Source organism: Gracilinanus agilis, chromosome 2 (assembly GCF_016433145.1).
Source record: "Gracilinanus agilis isolate LMUSP501 chromosome 2, AgileGrace, whole genome shotgun sequence".
Taxonomy (NCBI): Eukaryota; Metazoa; Chordata; class Mammalia; order Didelphimorphia; family Didelphidae; genus Gracilinanus; species Gracilinanus agilis.
The window spans coordinates 625,779,292-625,793,151 of record NC_058131.1 but is presented as its reverse complement, the minus strand read 5'-3'; the positions used below and the strand labels follow the sequence as shown (position 1 = coordinate 625,793,151).

Genomic DNA, 13,860 nt, shown 5'->3' with positions numbered 1-13,860 from the left:
GTATATACGTATTGTATCCCCAGAAAAGGTAAGATCCTTGAGAGCAAGGAAAGTGTCATGTTTTTGTTTTTGTATCACTAGTTCCTAGCACAATGCCTGGTACATAGGAAGCAATTAATGCTTGTAGAAAAGGTAAATGATTCCAGAATGTGTACTGCAAAGTTATATTTAACTGGGACAGGTAGGTGGCTCAGTGGGTAGACAGCCAGGCTTCAAGATGGGAGGTTCCAAGTTCAAATTTGATCTCAGATACTTCCTAGCTGTGCAACTCTGGGCAAGTTACTTAACTCTTTTGCCTCGGAACCAACACTTAGCATTGATTCCAAGATAGAAAGTAAGGGTTTAAAAAATTAAATTTAACTAATTTAAAAAAAAAATGATGTGCTGAAAAGTAGAGTTGCACATCTATGACTAGAACTTTAATAATAAATTAGGTGCTTTTTAAAAAAAGGAAAAATATGATTAAATATTTATTAAGCACCTACTATATTCCATCAAAAGAAATACAATGAATCAATCCTTATTCAATAAGGAGAAAGGGGTGGGAGGGAAAGGGTAAGGAAAGAAGGAGGAAAAATTAGAACAAATGTAAGGTTTTCAAAGTTTGCATTATGTTTTACTACTCAAGTGCTATCTTCAGATGTAGTAGAAGTAAAGAACAAGCTAAAATAGTACTATTATTTGTGAATTCACAATGCAATTATCCTGCATATTAAAGTACAGAAACTGGTCATTCCAACAATACATCTCACACCAATAATTTCTAAATTAATTTGGTCACAAAATCAACAAACATTTATAACTTGTAGTTCAAATACCAACAGAACCTATAAATTGTGATCTAGGAAGCATGGCCTTAAGATAAAGGAAAGTGTGAGTAAATTTTACCATATTACATTCATTTTCAAAATAAAAAAGCCTCTATAGATATATATTTCGATATAAAATTTCAAAATTAACATTCTAGAGGGGGAAGTATCATTACAAGAGAAATTCTGTCACAAAAGCCCGTTCACAGTGTTCCATTAAACATTGTAGGAAGACTTTGGGTTCCTTGGAATGTAGTCTTAAACTGCTAAGAGTTTAATGTAAAACAAAAATAAACTCACACAGGGGGGAAACAATTCAATATTTTTGTTCAGTTGCTGAATTTGGCTTGTTGGAATAACTTCTCCATTTCCATAATCAATATATAAAACTTGTACTTTCTTCTGCTGAACATCAACATCTTGTACTATTACTCTGTTCCAGGTCTATAGGAAACAAAACACACTACTTTGTTACAGAATTTCAGAATAAAACACAAAACTCAACCAATCTATGTTTTACATAAAGAAATTTCATTATTCAAAGTAGGTTTTAAAGAAAACTTTTTTTTCTTTTCAGGGAACCTCAAGAAACTAAGAATTCATTACAATTATTGTTCATTTTAAATGTGTACAAATGATTATTTTATCTGTCATGTTTTATATCAATTGGAAATGTATAAGCTATTTAAAAAATCATTAACCTAAAACTAATGAATGATAAGAATACAGAAGAGGAAATATAAGATTAGATTTAAAATTAACTCTTTTTTTTTTTTAAACCCTTGTACTTCGGTGTATTGGCTCCTAGGTGGAAGAGTGGTAAGGGTGGGCAATGGGGGTCAAGTGACTTGCCCAGGGTCACACAGCTGGGAAGTGGCTGAGTCCGGGTTTGAACCTAGGACCTCCTGTCTCTAAGCCTGACTCTTACTCCACTAAGCTACCCAGCTGCCCCCTTAAAATTAACTCTTAATAGATTTTCTAAATACTAAGATTCCTATGGATTATCTAAATGATAAGGCAATAAAAATAAATGTGTACAGTAGTTATACTTAATAGTTATTGCTTTATTTTAGAGATTACCTGATCCACAGAGTACTTGGCAACACAGATTTCCCCTTTAATAGGGATGTATTCTTCTTGAGGCACCATATTCATATATGATTCTTTTAAGCTTGTAGAAAGTTTTCTGATATATTCTAAAACTTCTGAAGTACAGATCTGTACATAAAATTCACCTGGATGCTTGAATTCGGTAACTGTACCCTTTTTGACAGTAAGAACAAAAATATGCAATTACAAGCATTCAACTACAAAGGAACTTCTTGGAAATGTTTTATAAACAAAAGATTCAATCAATATTCAGAATAGTTTACAAAAAAACTATGTTAATTATTAATGATATTTATAAAGTATAGTTTCACTGAAAGCTAACAGTGAAGAAAGTAAAAGTAACTAGGAATATTTTGTAAACTACTGTCTTTTGAAAGTAAGTTTGAATAATGAATATAGAAATATATTTTGTATGATAGCACATCTATAACCAATATCAAATTGGTTACCCATTCTCAGAGAGGGGAAAAGGAGGAAGAGAAGGAAAAGGATGTAGAAATTAAAATGTTAGAAAACGAATGCAAAAAACATGTTTTTACATGTAATTGGGGAAAAAATAAAATGCTACTAAAGAAAAGTAATAAATTTGAAGATATCATATAAGTAATCAATACCTTTATTTCCATAGTTTTTCTTAGCTGTAGATTTTGTAAATCAGAAAACATTATTTTCTTATTACATCCTATTATTTCTGTGGTGATTCCAAGTTGATAATCTTCCTGTTTAGAAATAGAAAATTACTAACTCAGAAGGCTTCTTTTTTGCTATATTGCAGAAAGCAAAAATTCCCCAAATCCTTAAAATTAGTGTCATTACAGACTTGAGAAATATTAAAACCCTAAAAGTATATATTGTTCTCACTACTTTCATTTTACTCCCTGTATTCAGCAAATAGGTCAAGGAAATATGTGATATGATTTGCTCAGACATGAAAGTCTAAATTACTAGTAAATAAAATAATGTATTCCCGATTTCCTTTTTAATACATAGAAATGTATATTAATAGTATTTTAACATGAACTTTTCAGAGGTAGATGAATGCTTCATAATCATATAGGAAGTAAATATAGGCTGTAAAAATGTCTATAATTAAGAAGAGGGTCACAGTGGAACATATTAATAGGTTAAGTAATTTACTGAAGTTAAATTTACAATGATTTGTGCTGATCTAGCCCACATATTAACAAAACTGGTATCAATGGAGCTACTGTCTTCCTAAATATTTGTTAAAAGGTCAAGCACACTCACAGTTGGAGGGCATGCATAAAATATTACTAAGGGGAGTAGGAGATTCTCACAAGTGAGCTTTAAAAACATTTTAAAAATGATTTCTGGCACCATATGGCTCTACTCTTAATATTGCATAGGATGGTGTATCACTCCTACAACAAAATAAGTATTATTTAAAAGGCCAAAGGAGGAAAAGTATATGGGTTATAATAATTAAGCTGTTAACTCTTACTTCAATATAAACCTTGTCCAAATTATAAATCTAAAGAAAAATATGTTATATACCTCTTTATTAACTTCCATTTTCTTTGTTTCACAAGATAACTTAGTATCTTCAGATTTAGGGAAACTGGAACATAGCAAATGATTCAAATATTAATACTATAGAATTAAAGGAGGCAAATAAAACACAATTATCCTTAAAAACAAAAATAGTTTAATTCCTCTCTGAAAAATGCAACAATAAAATAAAACATTAATTCAATGTTAGAAAGACAATGAGTGATGGCTGGATATTAAAAAATTCATGATAGAGAGATGATTGTTATGGTTCTCTTTAATATATAAATAGTTGAAAGAGGTATTAAAAATTACACTCTGTTAAAACTGACAAAGTACCTTAAAACTGATTCATTTTCTATTATTTATTATGTATTCATATGCACAGACCACTATATAAGAGCTGGGAAAAATAGAATTTAAATTTGATATACTCTCTCTTTTCATTGGGTTTCTAATCCAAGAAAGGGCCTTGTACATTTCTTGAAAATGAATGACAAGCACACAAATAATGTAATACAATAACTATTGTGCAGACTATAGTAAGCACACAAGACAAGTTCAAGGTCAGAGGAAGGAAAGATAATTTCTGGAGAGAAGAATGAGAAAATTCAAAGGTTTTCTGAAAGAAATAGCATTAAATCTGGGCTTTGAAGGATAGGTAATAATGCAAAGACAAAGATGGGTGATAAAGAAATTTCTAAGCATAGGGAATACCATGAATACAGGTACAGACAGGAATGTAAAGTACTGGTCATGTGCAAGAGAAAGTAAATAATTCACTTAGCAAAAGAAATACAAGAAAGATGATATAAGGCAAGGGTGAAGAAGACCCAAAATATTTATATGGTAGGCTGTAGAGAGCCGCTAAAGTGCTCTAAACAAAACAGCATAATTAGAACTGTGCACAGCAGAAACTAATCTGACATTTATGTAAAGAGCAAACCAGAAAAGAGAAAGACTTAAAAGTAGGGGCAGGCAAACAACAAAAAAATCTGACATTTCTGAAAGAAGCTGGAGCTAGAAACTCTAGGGCTTGATAATTAGATAGGAGAATCAGGGAAAGTGAAATCAAACCTAACACTATCTAGTTGTGCAACTTTGGGCAAGGCATTTAACCCTGCTTACCTCAGTTTCCTCATCTGTGAAATGAGCTGGAGAAGGAAATGACAAATCACTGCAGTATCTTTGCCAAGAAAACACTAAATGGGTTCATGAAGAGTCAGATCCTACTGAAACAACTCAACAACCAACTGAGTGAGTGGTGATAGCACTGACACACAAATACTGAATTCAGAAGGGGAAAATAATCACTTGAGAGTTGGGGTAAAGAGAATTAAATAGGCATGGCATTTCTAATGCCTCCCAAAAGGTGATGGGTTTACTGATAAACAATACTACAAATAAAGCAGAAAGTGTGTGTGTGCATGCAAAGGCCAGCACATTTATTTCCCAAAGTCTTTGACTTGCCCTTAAAAAAGTATTTCTGTCAAAAGTTTTGGGATGCAGGAAAAAGAATGAGAAAGCGTCAAGTAGCCTGCAAACTATGCTGGCCTCAGAGAGCAACTGCTCAGACCAACATGTCAGTATTGCTGCCTTTACTTCCCAATAACAGAATGGTTAGAGTCGAGACCCAGGTCTGCTCATTACTATGGGCAGTCAGCATCAGCAGGGTAAGTTAGATGAGAAGCACAGCTTGATTGTAAAGCACCTCGGCTAGCAGCTTCTGGGGAGTATCAACTGGTGACATGGAAGGCACATTTTTACTACTCTGATTCCTACAATATTTCTTTGTCCTGGTTGAATGACTCTCCAGATCTCTAAAATGAGGCTGTAGGACTCACAACTTCTGCCTCTAATCCCTTCAACACCTGGGTAAAGTGAGAAGTGTTCAGAAGAAAAGTTTTCTACTTCAAGAAATGTTTAAGAGAAATGGAGGAGGTTGTGAGGCCACCATCTGAGTACTAAACAGAGCAGCTTTAGTACTATATAGAAAAGCTCTTAAGAAGCAACAAATCTTTTTCTTTGCATAATGAACATGCACAAGTTTAGTGTGGTATGACAGAAAATACAGAAAGTTAGTCAGATTGAAGAGAATTTCTCAAAAACAGGGTAGGGGTAAATACCTACAGAGATTTCTGTTTCATGTTCTGGTTTCATTTTCCTAGCTCAATTCTGAATCAGGGCTAGCATCATGGTCCCACAAAAAAAGTCCACCAGGAGAAGAAAGCAGGTTATAAGGTTGGAGGAAAGCTATCTTCTGATGAGTAGAAGAGATAAAGTAGCCACTGGAAAAGCCAACACAAACAAACCTAAGTATGACAAGGCTCTGATGTCCTCTTGGTATCCTGAGGGTAGTGCCATAGGCTGATTGAAATATATTCTACATTCTCTAGTTAATGGATAGTCTCTGAAGAGTGCCGAAAAGCATGGAAATAAGTCAGATATTAACAGATAAAGTAAATATTAGAACTTGGAACTTCAGATATTAATAGCTCCAAAAGGAAAATTCTAATAAAACAGAAGTTTTTAAATAGCTATATCTTTAAGAGTTTTAACTATATTTTGAAACTGCTTTCTTCCATAATAAATCTCATATACTTACTTTTGTTTAATAGGTTTGCACACAATACTGTGTGCAGACCAGTCTCTTCTCTGGCATGCAACACAGCAATAGTATGTTTGCTTGCACTGTGAACACCGCAGGGATCCTAAACAATATAAGAAGTTACTAATGCGCTGTTCAAAATTGAAATCCAAACTTTTAGCAAATTAATACTTACAATTTTTTTCAGTAATGTCATATAATCTATCCTCAATTCCCTAAGATTAAAGTCCAAAAGGAACAATGCTATTTTATGATACTATTTATACTTCCATTTGGGTAAGGATTAGACAATATAACTATTAACAGATGAATTAATGAGCATATCATTTATAGTTTCAAAGTTGTTATTTTGTAAAAGTTTTATTATCATAAAAGAATTTTTATTTATTGCATTTTTATTTATGTATTTGTTATTGTAAAAGAACTATTATGGTAGGTCAAATACACATGATCAGTCTAATCTCACATTCTCTCTCTCTCAAGATACAGGTTGTGGAATGCCACGTGTCTTTCTTGCCACCAATGTAAAAATTCAGTGATACAATAAAATAAAATTCTAGTTTCCTCTATTAATTTAAGGAATAACAAGTTTAGAGTAGATTATCTAAATTTTCTCTGAAGCTATATTTTCAGTTTATAACTCAACTTGGGATAACAAAAGTCACAAATATATAATTTTACGTATGATAGTATGCCCTTGCTTTAAGCAAAATCTGAAGCTTATTTTTTAGTATACTAAAAGGTCCTAAAAGGTTGTCCTAAAGGCATGTGGTATGTGTGTCCCTAGGGGATTTTATTTTATTTTTTGGGAGGGGAGAGATGTGGAATACTCAACTATAAAAGCCATTGTTTATTTATAAAACGGAAGAAACTAAAACAAACTTAATTTCTAAAAATAACCCAAACTTCACCCATAAACCCCTGAACCTTTCTTTCTTTCCAACCTTACTTTTCATCTTAGAAACAATACTATGTATTGGTTCTAAGGCAGAAGAATAGTAAGGGCTACACAATGGGGGTTAAGTGATTTGCCTAGGGTCATACAGCTAGGAAATGTCTGAGGCCAAATTTGAACCTAGGACCTCCCATCTATTGGCTAGGTTCTCAACCAACTGGGCCACCCAGCTGTGTGCCCCCACAGAGAGCTCCTTTGAATTCAAATCCTACTCTCTACCCAAACAAGACAACACATTTTCCACCTTATCTTGCTGGTTAAAAGCATCTTTCCAACTGGACCTTATTCCATTTGCCCTGCACTTTGCCATGAAGGGCCTGCTGTGAAATTAAAAAACTTGTAACAAAAGATGCATCTGTTAAAAATCTTAATTCCTTTGTCTCTCTTACCTGTCCCAGAGTCCCAGAAGCCACATAATATAGGATGAGTTATAGAAAACAAAGTGGCCCAAGAAGTCAAAAGGGAAAATGTCTAATTGATATGACTAGCCAGCTAGGAGGGAAGGAAGAAAGCAGAGAGATTCTCTGATCTCAACAGGCCCTGGGCTCCTCCATGTAGATTCACCACTAGAGCAGGTTAGGAAACTCTATGGAGAAACTGAAGAGGGATAACCAAGGGATTAGACATACTTCTTTCCACAAAGACCCTTTCAGAAATTGAAGAGAAGTTAATTGGGAACAGAAGAAATCAGGAGTAGTTGTGGCAGCTGCAGCAACCAGATATACACAGAAACTGGGAAGATTCATCTTAGCATCCCACTAAAAGCTGATGGTTCATTAAATTGTGCTTCAGTACACCCTATATGCACACATATACAATTATGTAATATTATCCAGGATTCAAACTCAGGTCTTCTGATTCTAATTCTAGCTATCTACAATACTATGTTGCCTATTATAGCAGTAAAATCCTCCTTTTTTCTGGCAATCCTATTTCTAGCCTAAAATGTATCATAGGAAATATCCATTTTTATAAAAAGAAAATGCCTTTGGCTATGCCATTACAAAAGAGCACATATTCAATTATATTTTACACCTAATTTTCCCTTTCTAAAAGATTAGAGTAGTATTATTTATGTAGTTTCAGAAATACTTGGATATACACACTTAAAATAACAAGAGATCCTGAAGGAAATGACACACTTACCATATAGCCCACACCGATGGCAAGTAGTTGATCGAGGTGATGGTATTAATGAGTTAAATAATTTGGAATCATAGTTTAGAGACAAAGGATTCTCACTCAAATTCTGTAACATTTTTGGTTTTGCAGGAGACAAATGAGTACTAAGCTTCTATAAAAAAAAGAGATAAGAAAAACTGGATAATTTTCAGAAGTAATCAGGTAAAAGGTTAAGGGAACAGGGATCAGAAAACTGTGGTAGAATTTTCAGATAAGGAAACTCTCTTTACCTTCTTAGCAAAAAAAAATACACACACACTCTCTCTAATCTTTTTTGTATCATGGATTCCTTTGGAAACCTTGAAACCTCAGTTTTCAAGCACAAAAATAAGATATATAAGAATAGAAACCAATTCTATTGAAATTAAAATGGAATCCTCTCCAAGTATTCACCCCAAAAATCTATCAATAGATCCAATACCTCCAGGTTATCTTAAAGAGTTGTCCAATGAACTGAGAGGTTAAGTGAACTGACTAGGATCATACAGTTGTCCAGAGAGGGGCTTGAATTTAGATCTTCTTGTCTCCAAATTCAGCTCTCAAATCTACTTTGCTATGCTGTCTCTCAAAAGTTAGTAAACTGAATTTAAGATGATCACCTCAGATTAAAGGGCAATTAGGTGGCACAATAGATAAGACTCCCAGGCTGGAGTCAAGAAGATCCGAGTTCAAATCCAGCCTTGGACACTTACTAGCTCGTGTGACCCTGAGCAGGCCACCCTTGTTTGCCTTAATTTCCTAATTTATAAAATGAGCTGGGTAAGAAAATGGCAAACCACTTCAAATGGGGTCATTAAAAGTTGGATATGACTGAACAAAATCTCCAACTTAAGGAATTCTGACTTCCCAAGAAAATATTAGATTTTTAACCAAAAAGAAACAATAAAAAAAACTCACAGTGTTCAGTTCTTTGGCTGGCAAATTATTTCCAATGTTTAATGCTGCTGAGTTCCCTGGGGAAGAAAAATACTTGTATATGAACGTCTTTAATTAAAAAAAAAAAGCTAAAATGCACTTAAATAACCCAAAACACACTATTTAAGAATGTTTCAAAAATCTTATACTAATTATAAATACTTTTAGATAAAAAGCTCCACTAGAGCAATAACTATTTATCTAAACTTTACACTTCTATCTGCAGTGTTTAACACATAATAGGTATGAAATGTTGACAAAAGTAGCAAGAATAAAATTGGTAATGGCCCTGATTTCCTTAAGGATGAATATGGTCTAATAATAAATAATGATTATTTCACTACAAAAGGCTTTACCTGAGAAACATGAAGAGATATTGTACAAATTGATACCTCTCAGTTACTTCAACATATGTGACCTCTTTAAGAGTAGATAATTCCCTTTACTAGTACAAGTCACAATCTGTGTGATTCCCAATACATGCCTTTCTATAAATACTCCATAGATGAATCACCCAAAGTATGGGGAACATATTCTGGACCTTTAATATATTATAGACATTGGTGAAGCATTCCAATTGACAAACTTCATTCTTGCCTTTATGAATATCCTGCTTCTTCCTTTCTGGAGATATTTGTCCTTGATGACTCTTTTATTCTATTTTTGGCACAGGCCTTATGGCTAATACATAGCAGCACTTTTATACCTGCTCTCTATCTTTCCATGGCCTTTAGGCCGTGTACAACTTTAATTCCTCTGAAATCATACTGTTTGACTGCTAGGAGCACAAAAAGATAGGCTTTTGTATTAGTTAGGAGTTGTGTTCAAAGAAAGTGCTGTGTAATTTCTCAAATGCAATTCAGCCCTAGTTCATGACTTTCAGGCCCAGTTCATTCATAGTTAATTCACAGTTCCCGCTCAAATACACAGGTACTGATAGACTCAGTGGACTCTGCATTCATATGCAGTATAAGATACATTCTTTGTCAATGTTTCTATGAGGAGAGCAACATCTTAGTTCAATCTCTTTTGTGAAGTGTAGATCTCACTGAAGTGGCCCTGTGACCTTCAAGGGCTCAAGGTAACGCATATGCTGTCAAAAATAGGATTATCTGAAGAAATTGCTTATCAAAGGGTAAATCTTTTTGAACTTTGTATGGAGTATCTTCTAAGGAACTTGAACAGCTGATGAAAACATACCTTCCTGTTTTATGTCTCATTTAATGTTGATATCAGTAATGATGATGATTATGGTAATATTATCTAATGTGCATATAGATCTACCAATATTATCTCATTTGACCTCACAGCAAGCATTTGAAGTAAAAGTCATTATTATTCCTACTTTACAGATAAGGAAACTGAGGCTAGGAGAAGTTAAGTGATTTGCCTTGAGTCACACAGTTAATAAGTGTTTAAACTGGATTCAAACTCAGGCCTTCTTGACTCCAACTGAAGTACTCTATATTATAAATAACTAGGTAGCATAGTGAGGAATGAATTCAAAAACTGTGCTTTCTTAACCTTTAAATACTATATAAATGTTAAGCTATTATAGTAGGATCTCATTTTTGGTAACTAATACATTCCAAGATCCTTTGCCTAAGCTAAAAAATTGTGCATAATAGTGAACCCCATTATTTAATAAGCATTTCTTATATGAAAATACCTAGGCACTTTCCAACCTTTTCTAAGATTTATTGGAGCTACCAGCATCATTGCTCTTATACTCTGGAGCCATTATTAATAGCAAAATAGTATTAAAGAAACATATGAGAAGGGCTGCTCTGACTACACAACTTGTTACAAGGAAGAACTCTGGACATGGATTGATGAGGGAGCTAATGTTTGGGGCAAAACAATGTAATGACTCGCATTAACTCAACAATGATTTTGATTGGTGAACTGGTTAAACATCTCTTAGGAAAATGCAATGGATTTAGGGCATAATTAAAAATTTTTATTTTATGTATTTTTCTGCCTTTCTTTTTTTTCAACTGCCAATCATGTACACCTGAATTGACATGTGTAAAATGAGGTTCTATTGTATATCCATCATTCTAATTAGCTGTCTGTCGATTAAATCAAGTTTAAATCAAGGAGTTTAATGAATGTTTGTTAAACTGACTGTAATTCTCCTCAATTTCAAGCTATTTTCAAGGTGTTTGCACACAATCCTCAAAAGATTTTGTAGAAATGATCAAATCAGCATATGGGTCAGTAGTTGCTGATGATCTATTCCATTCTTCAGGTATCTGTAGGAATCTTTATTTCCTTGAGATAGTTTGAAAACTAGATCCCATGTGCCTTTTAAAATTGTGCTACCTTCAATATAGATTTCTGTTGTATATGTATTGGGACAGGATCCAGCAAATCTTCACATCTTCATCTTCTTAGATATATAATATAAAGTCATTGAGATGGTGGAGTCAGGTGTGTGGTCCTACTATCAAGTACTGATGACCACAAACTGCCAAAATAACAGCAATAGATTCATTCCAATCCATGTCTATTAATAATCTTTCTAATTTCATTCAAAAATTATCTTGGGATTATTTGCTTTACACTTAAGTCTCACAATAAGCACACTTCAGTTAAAAGTGGTAGTTGCCTATAATCACATATACTATGTTCTTATTGACATTTTCTTCCTGGATGGTATTGAATTTTTGTCTAGTGCTTTAACCAATCATTTGACTACAAAAAAGAAAATGAAATGACTAACTAGTTTTTTCCCACTTAGGATGCAATCAATTCCACTTTTTGAGATGTTGTTTAGCATCCATATCTAGGACTGATGTCACTATTTAAATGGGCTTTACTGCAATAATGTCAAAGAGTCGTTTTTTCATTAGTAATTTTCGCCACTTTATATTCAATGCAGAGAATAACTCCTTTACCCATAGTGGAAAGACCATTTCATTAGTTGCTATGCACCATTATCCCTTTCTCCCTCTTCCCCCATAAAAAAAGGTCAGCTAACAGTCAACATTCTGATGATGAGTTTCTCAGCTTAACTACTGCTGGTCGTATACAACTAGCCAGAACTGGAATCACATGAAACACATGAAACACTAGTGTAGGATTTTAGTGGAAAATGCACATATTTAATTCATTTCATCATTTCGTAAACCTTTTTAAGCTCCTAGAATAGAAAATGCTCAATGTTAGGTGCTGAAGATTCAAAGATAAAACAGTCTTTGTCTTCAAGAAGCCTTTGGTTTTATAGGAGAAATACTAATAAACATAATACATATTAAAATATGACAAATATGTGAGAGAAGTAAAGTGTCAGGAGATTAAATGGGAGCAAAAATTTCCAGCTATGGGGCTAGAGAAAGATCCTGGAAGGTTTCAAGGAAGAGACACTCACAAGTAAAGTCACTTTATAATCACCCTCTCCTGGCATAAAAACCTTATTTCTGCCCATTATTACTATTTTAGCCATGTAGGCAATAGAGATGTATATGATAGCAGATTTTTGCACCTAAGTACTTTAATTTATATTTTGATTTTTGAAGGTAATCAGAATTCCAGACTAAGGAGACCTTTCTGAAGTTTTATCTCCTATTGGAATATGGTATACACATCTGACAAGCTGTAAGAATATCTAAAGTAAATATAATCAAAGAATGCTATTTTAAATCACCTGTTGATGTTTTCTTGTCGATTTTTGATCCAACTGCTTCTTTGTTAATACAGTTAGTGTTAGAAGGCGCTGAACTGTTTTCACAACTAGCAAAATATCGTTTAGTTTGTTCACAAAACAAAAAATTTTTTTTGGCCATTCCCACTGTTTTACTTGCATGCTCTGGGCTTTTCAACTTAAAGTTGGGATATGATCGAGGACTTCTTAAAGGTTCATGTGGAGGCTTGATTTCATTCCTCTCTATATTTAATTGCTCGGTCACTTTGCAAGCAGATATATCAGAATTATTTCTTGACATCTTATCAAACTGAAGTTTAAGATCACAGATACCTAAAGGAAGAAAAATGTTTAAGGGAGAGTTCTTTGAATTAACTACTAAGTTAAATGTTTCTTTACATTGTGGGTAAATAACTTAACACAAATAATTTTTTGTTCCTCAATAACATATACTTACAAGAAGCATTTAATACAAAAGATCTGTAGATATATAAATTAAAATTATTAAGCTGGTCAGTTACATCATGCAACTAAAATAAAAAACAAAAAAACTAACCCAAACAGCAGTAACAATATCTAATGAAGTAGATTTCAAAACATATAAACAATGACATTACATAATGGCAAAAGGAAATAATAACATGGCAATAGTTTTCAATTTATATGTATCAAACAATTTAACAGTTAAATATATTTTAGAAGGTTATGACCCAAGAAGAAATAAACTATAGTACAATAATAGTACAATAAGGGACTTTACTATAAAAGTGTAACAAATAAAAAGACTAACAAGTCATTTGAACTACTTACTTAATAAGCTGTATTATATATAGATAATGGAGAATTAAATGGACAAAATAGGGGATAAACAGTCTTTTCAAGTATACATGAAAACTTATAAATCACACACTATATAAATTAAATAGATTCTTATATAAATTAAAAACCCCAGAAATTAGAATTTAAAATATAATAGAAGCAAAAATTATACAACCACATGACAACTAAAAACAATTATAGTGTCTTAAAGAAAAAAATCAGAAAGACAACTAAGTTTTAAAAGCTGTCAGTGCCACATATCAAAACCTACTGAAGGCTGCCAGAGCTTTTAGGAAGGAAATTTGTG

At 33.1% G+C, this 13,860-nt stretch overlaps 1 protein-coding gene across 1 annotated transcript in view; it reads right to left on the bottom strand.

Moving 5' to 3' along the window:
* The window catches only part of TDRD1 (tudor domain containing 1), a 46,959-nt gene extending 33,924 nt beyond the window's left edge, over positions 1–13,035 (bottom strand). Inside the window, exons 1-8 of the mRNA XM_044662582.1 lie at positions 12,738–13,035; positions 9,071–9,126; positions 8,138–8,285; positions 6,034–6,139; positions 3,435–3,498; positions 2,534–2,638; positions 1,890–2,072; positions 1,110–1,253 (exon numbers count right to left, since the gene is read on the bottom strand). Of these exons, the coding sequence (XP_044518517.1) occupies positions 1,110–1,253; positions 1,890–2,072; positions 2,534–2,638; positions 3,435–3,498; positions 6,034–6,139; positions 8,138–8,285; positions 9,071–9,126; positions 12,738–13,035 (1,104 nt within the window). The remainder of the gene's footprint in view (positions 1–1,109; positions 1,254–1,889; positions 2,073–2,533; positions 2,639–3,434; positions 3,499–6,033; positions 6,140–8,137; positions 8,286–9,070; positions 9,127–12,737) is intronic.
* Between the last annotated feature and the right edge of the window lie 825 nt (positions 13,036–13,860).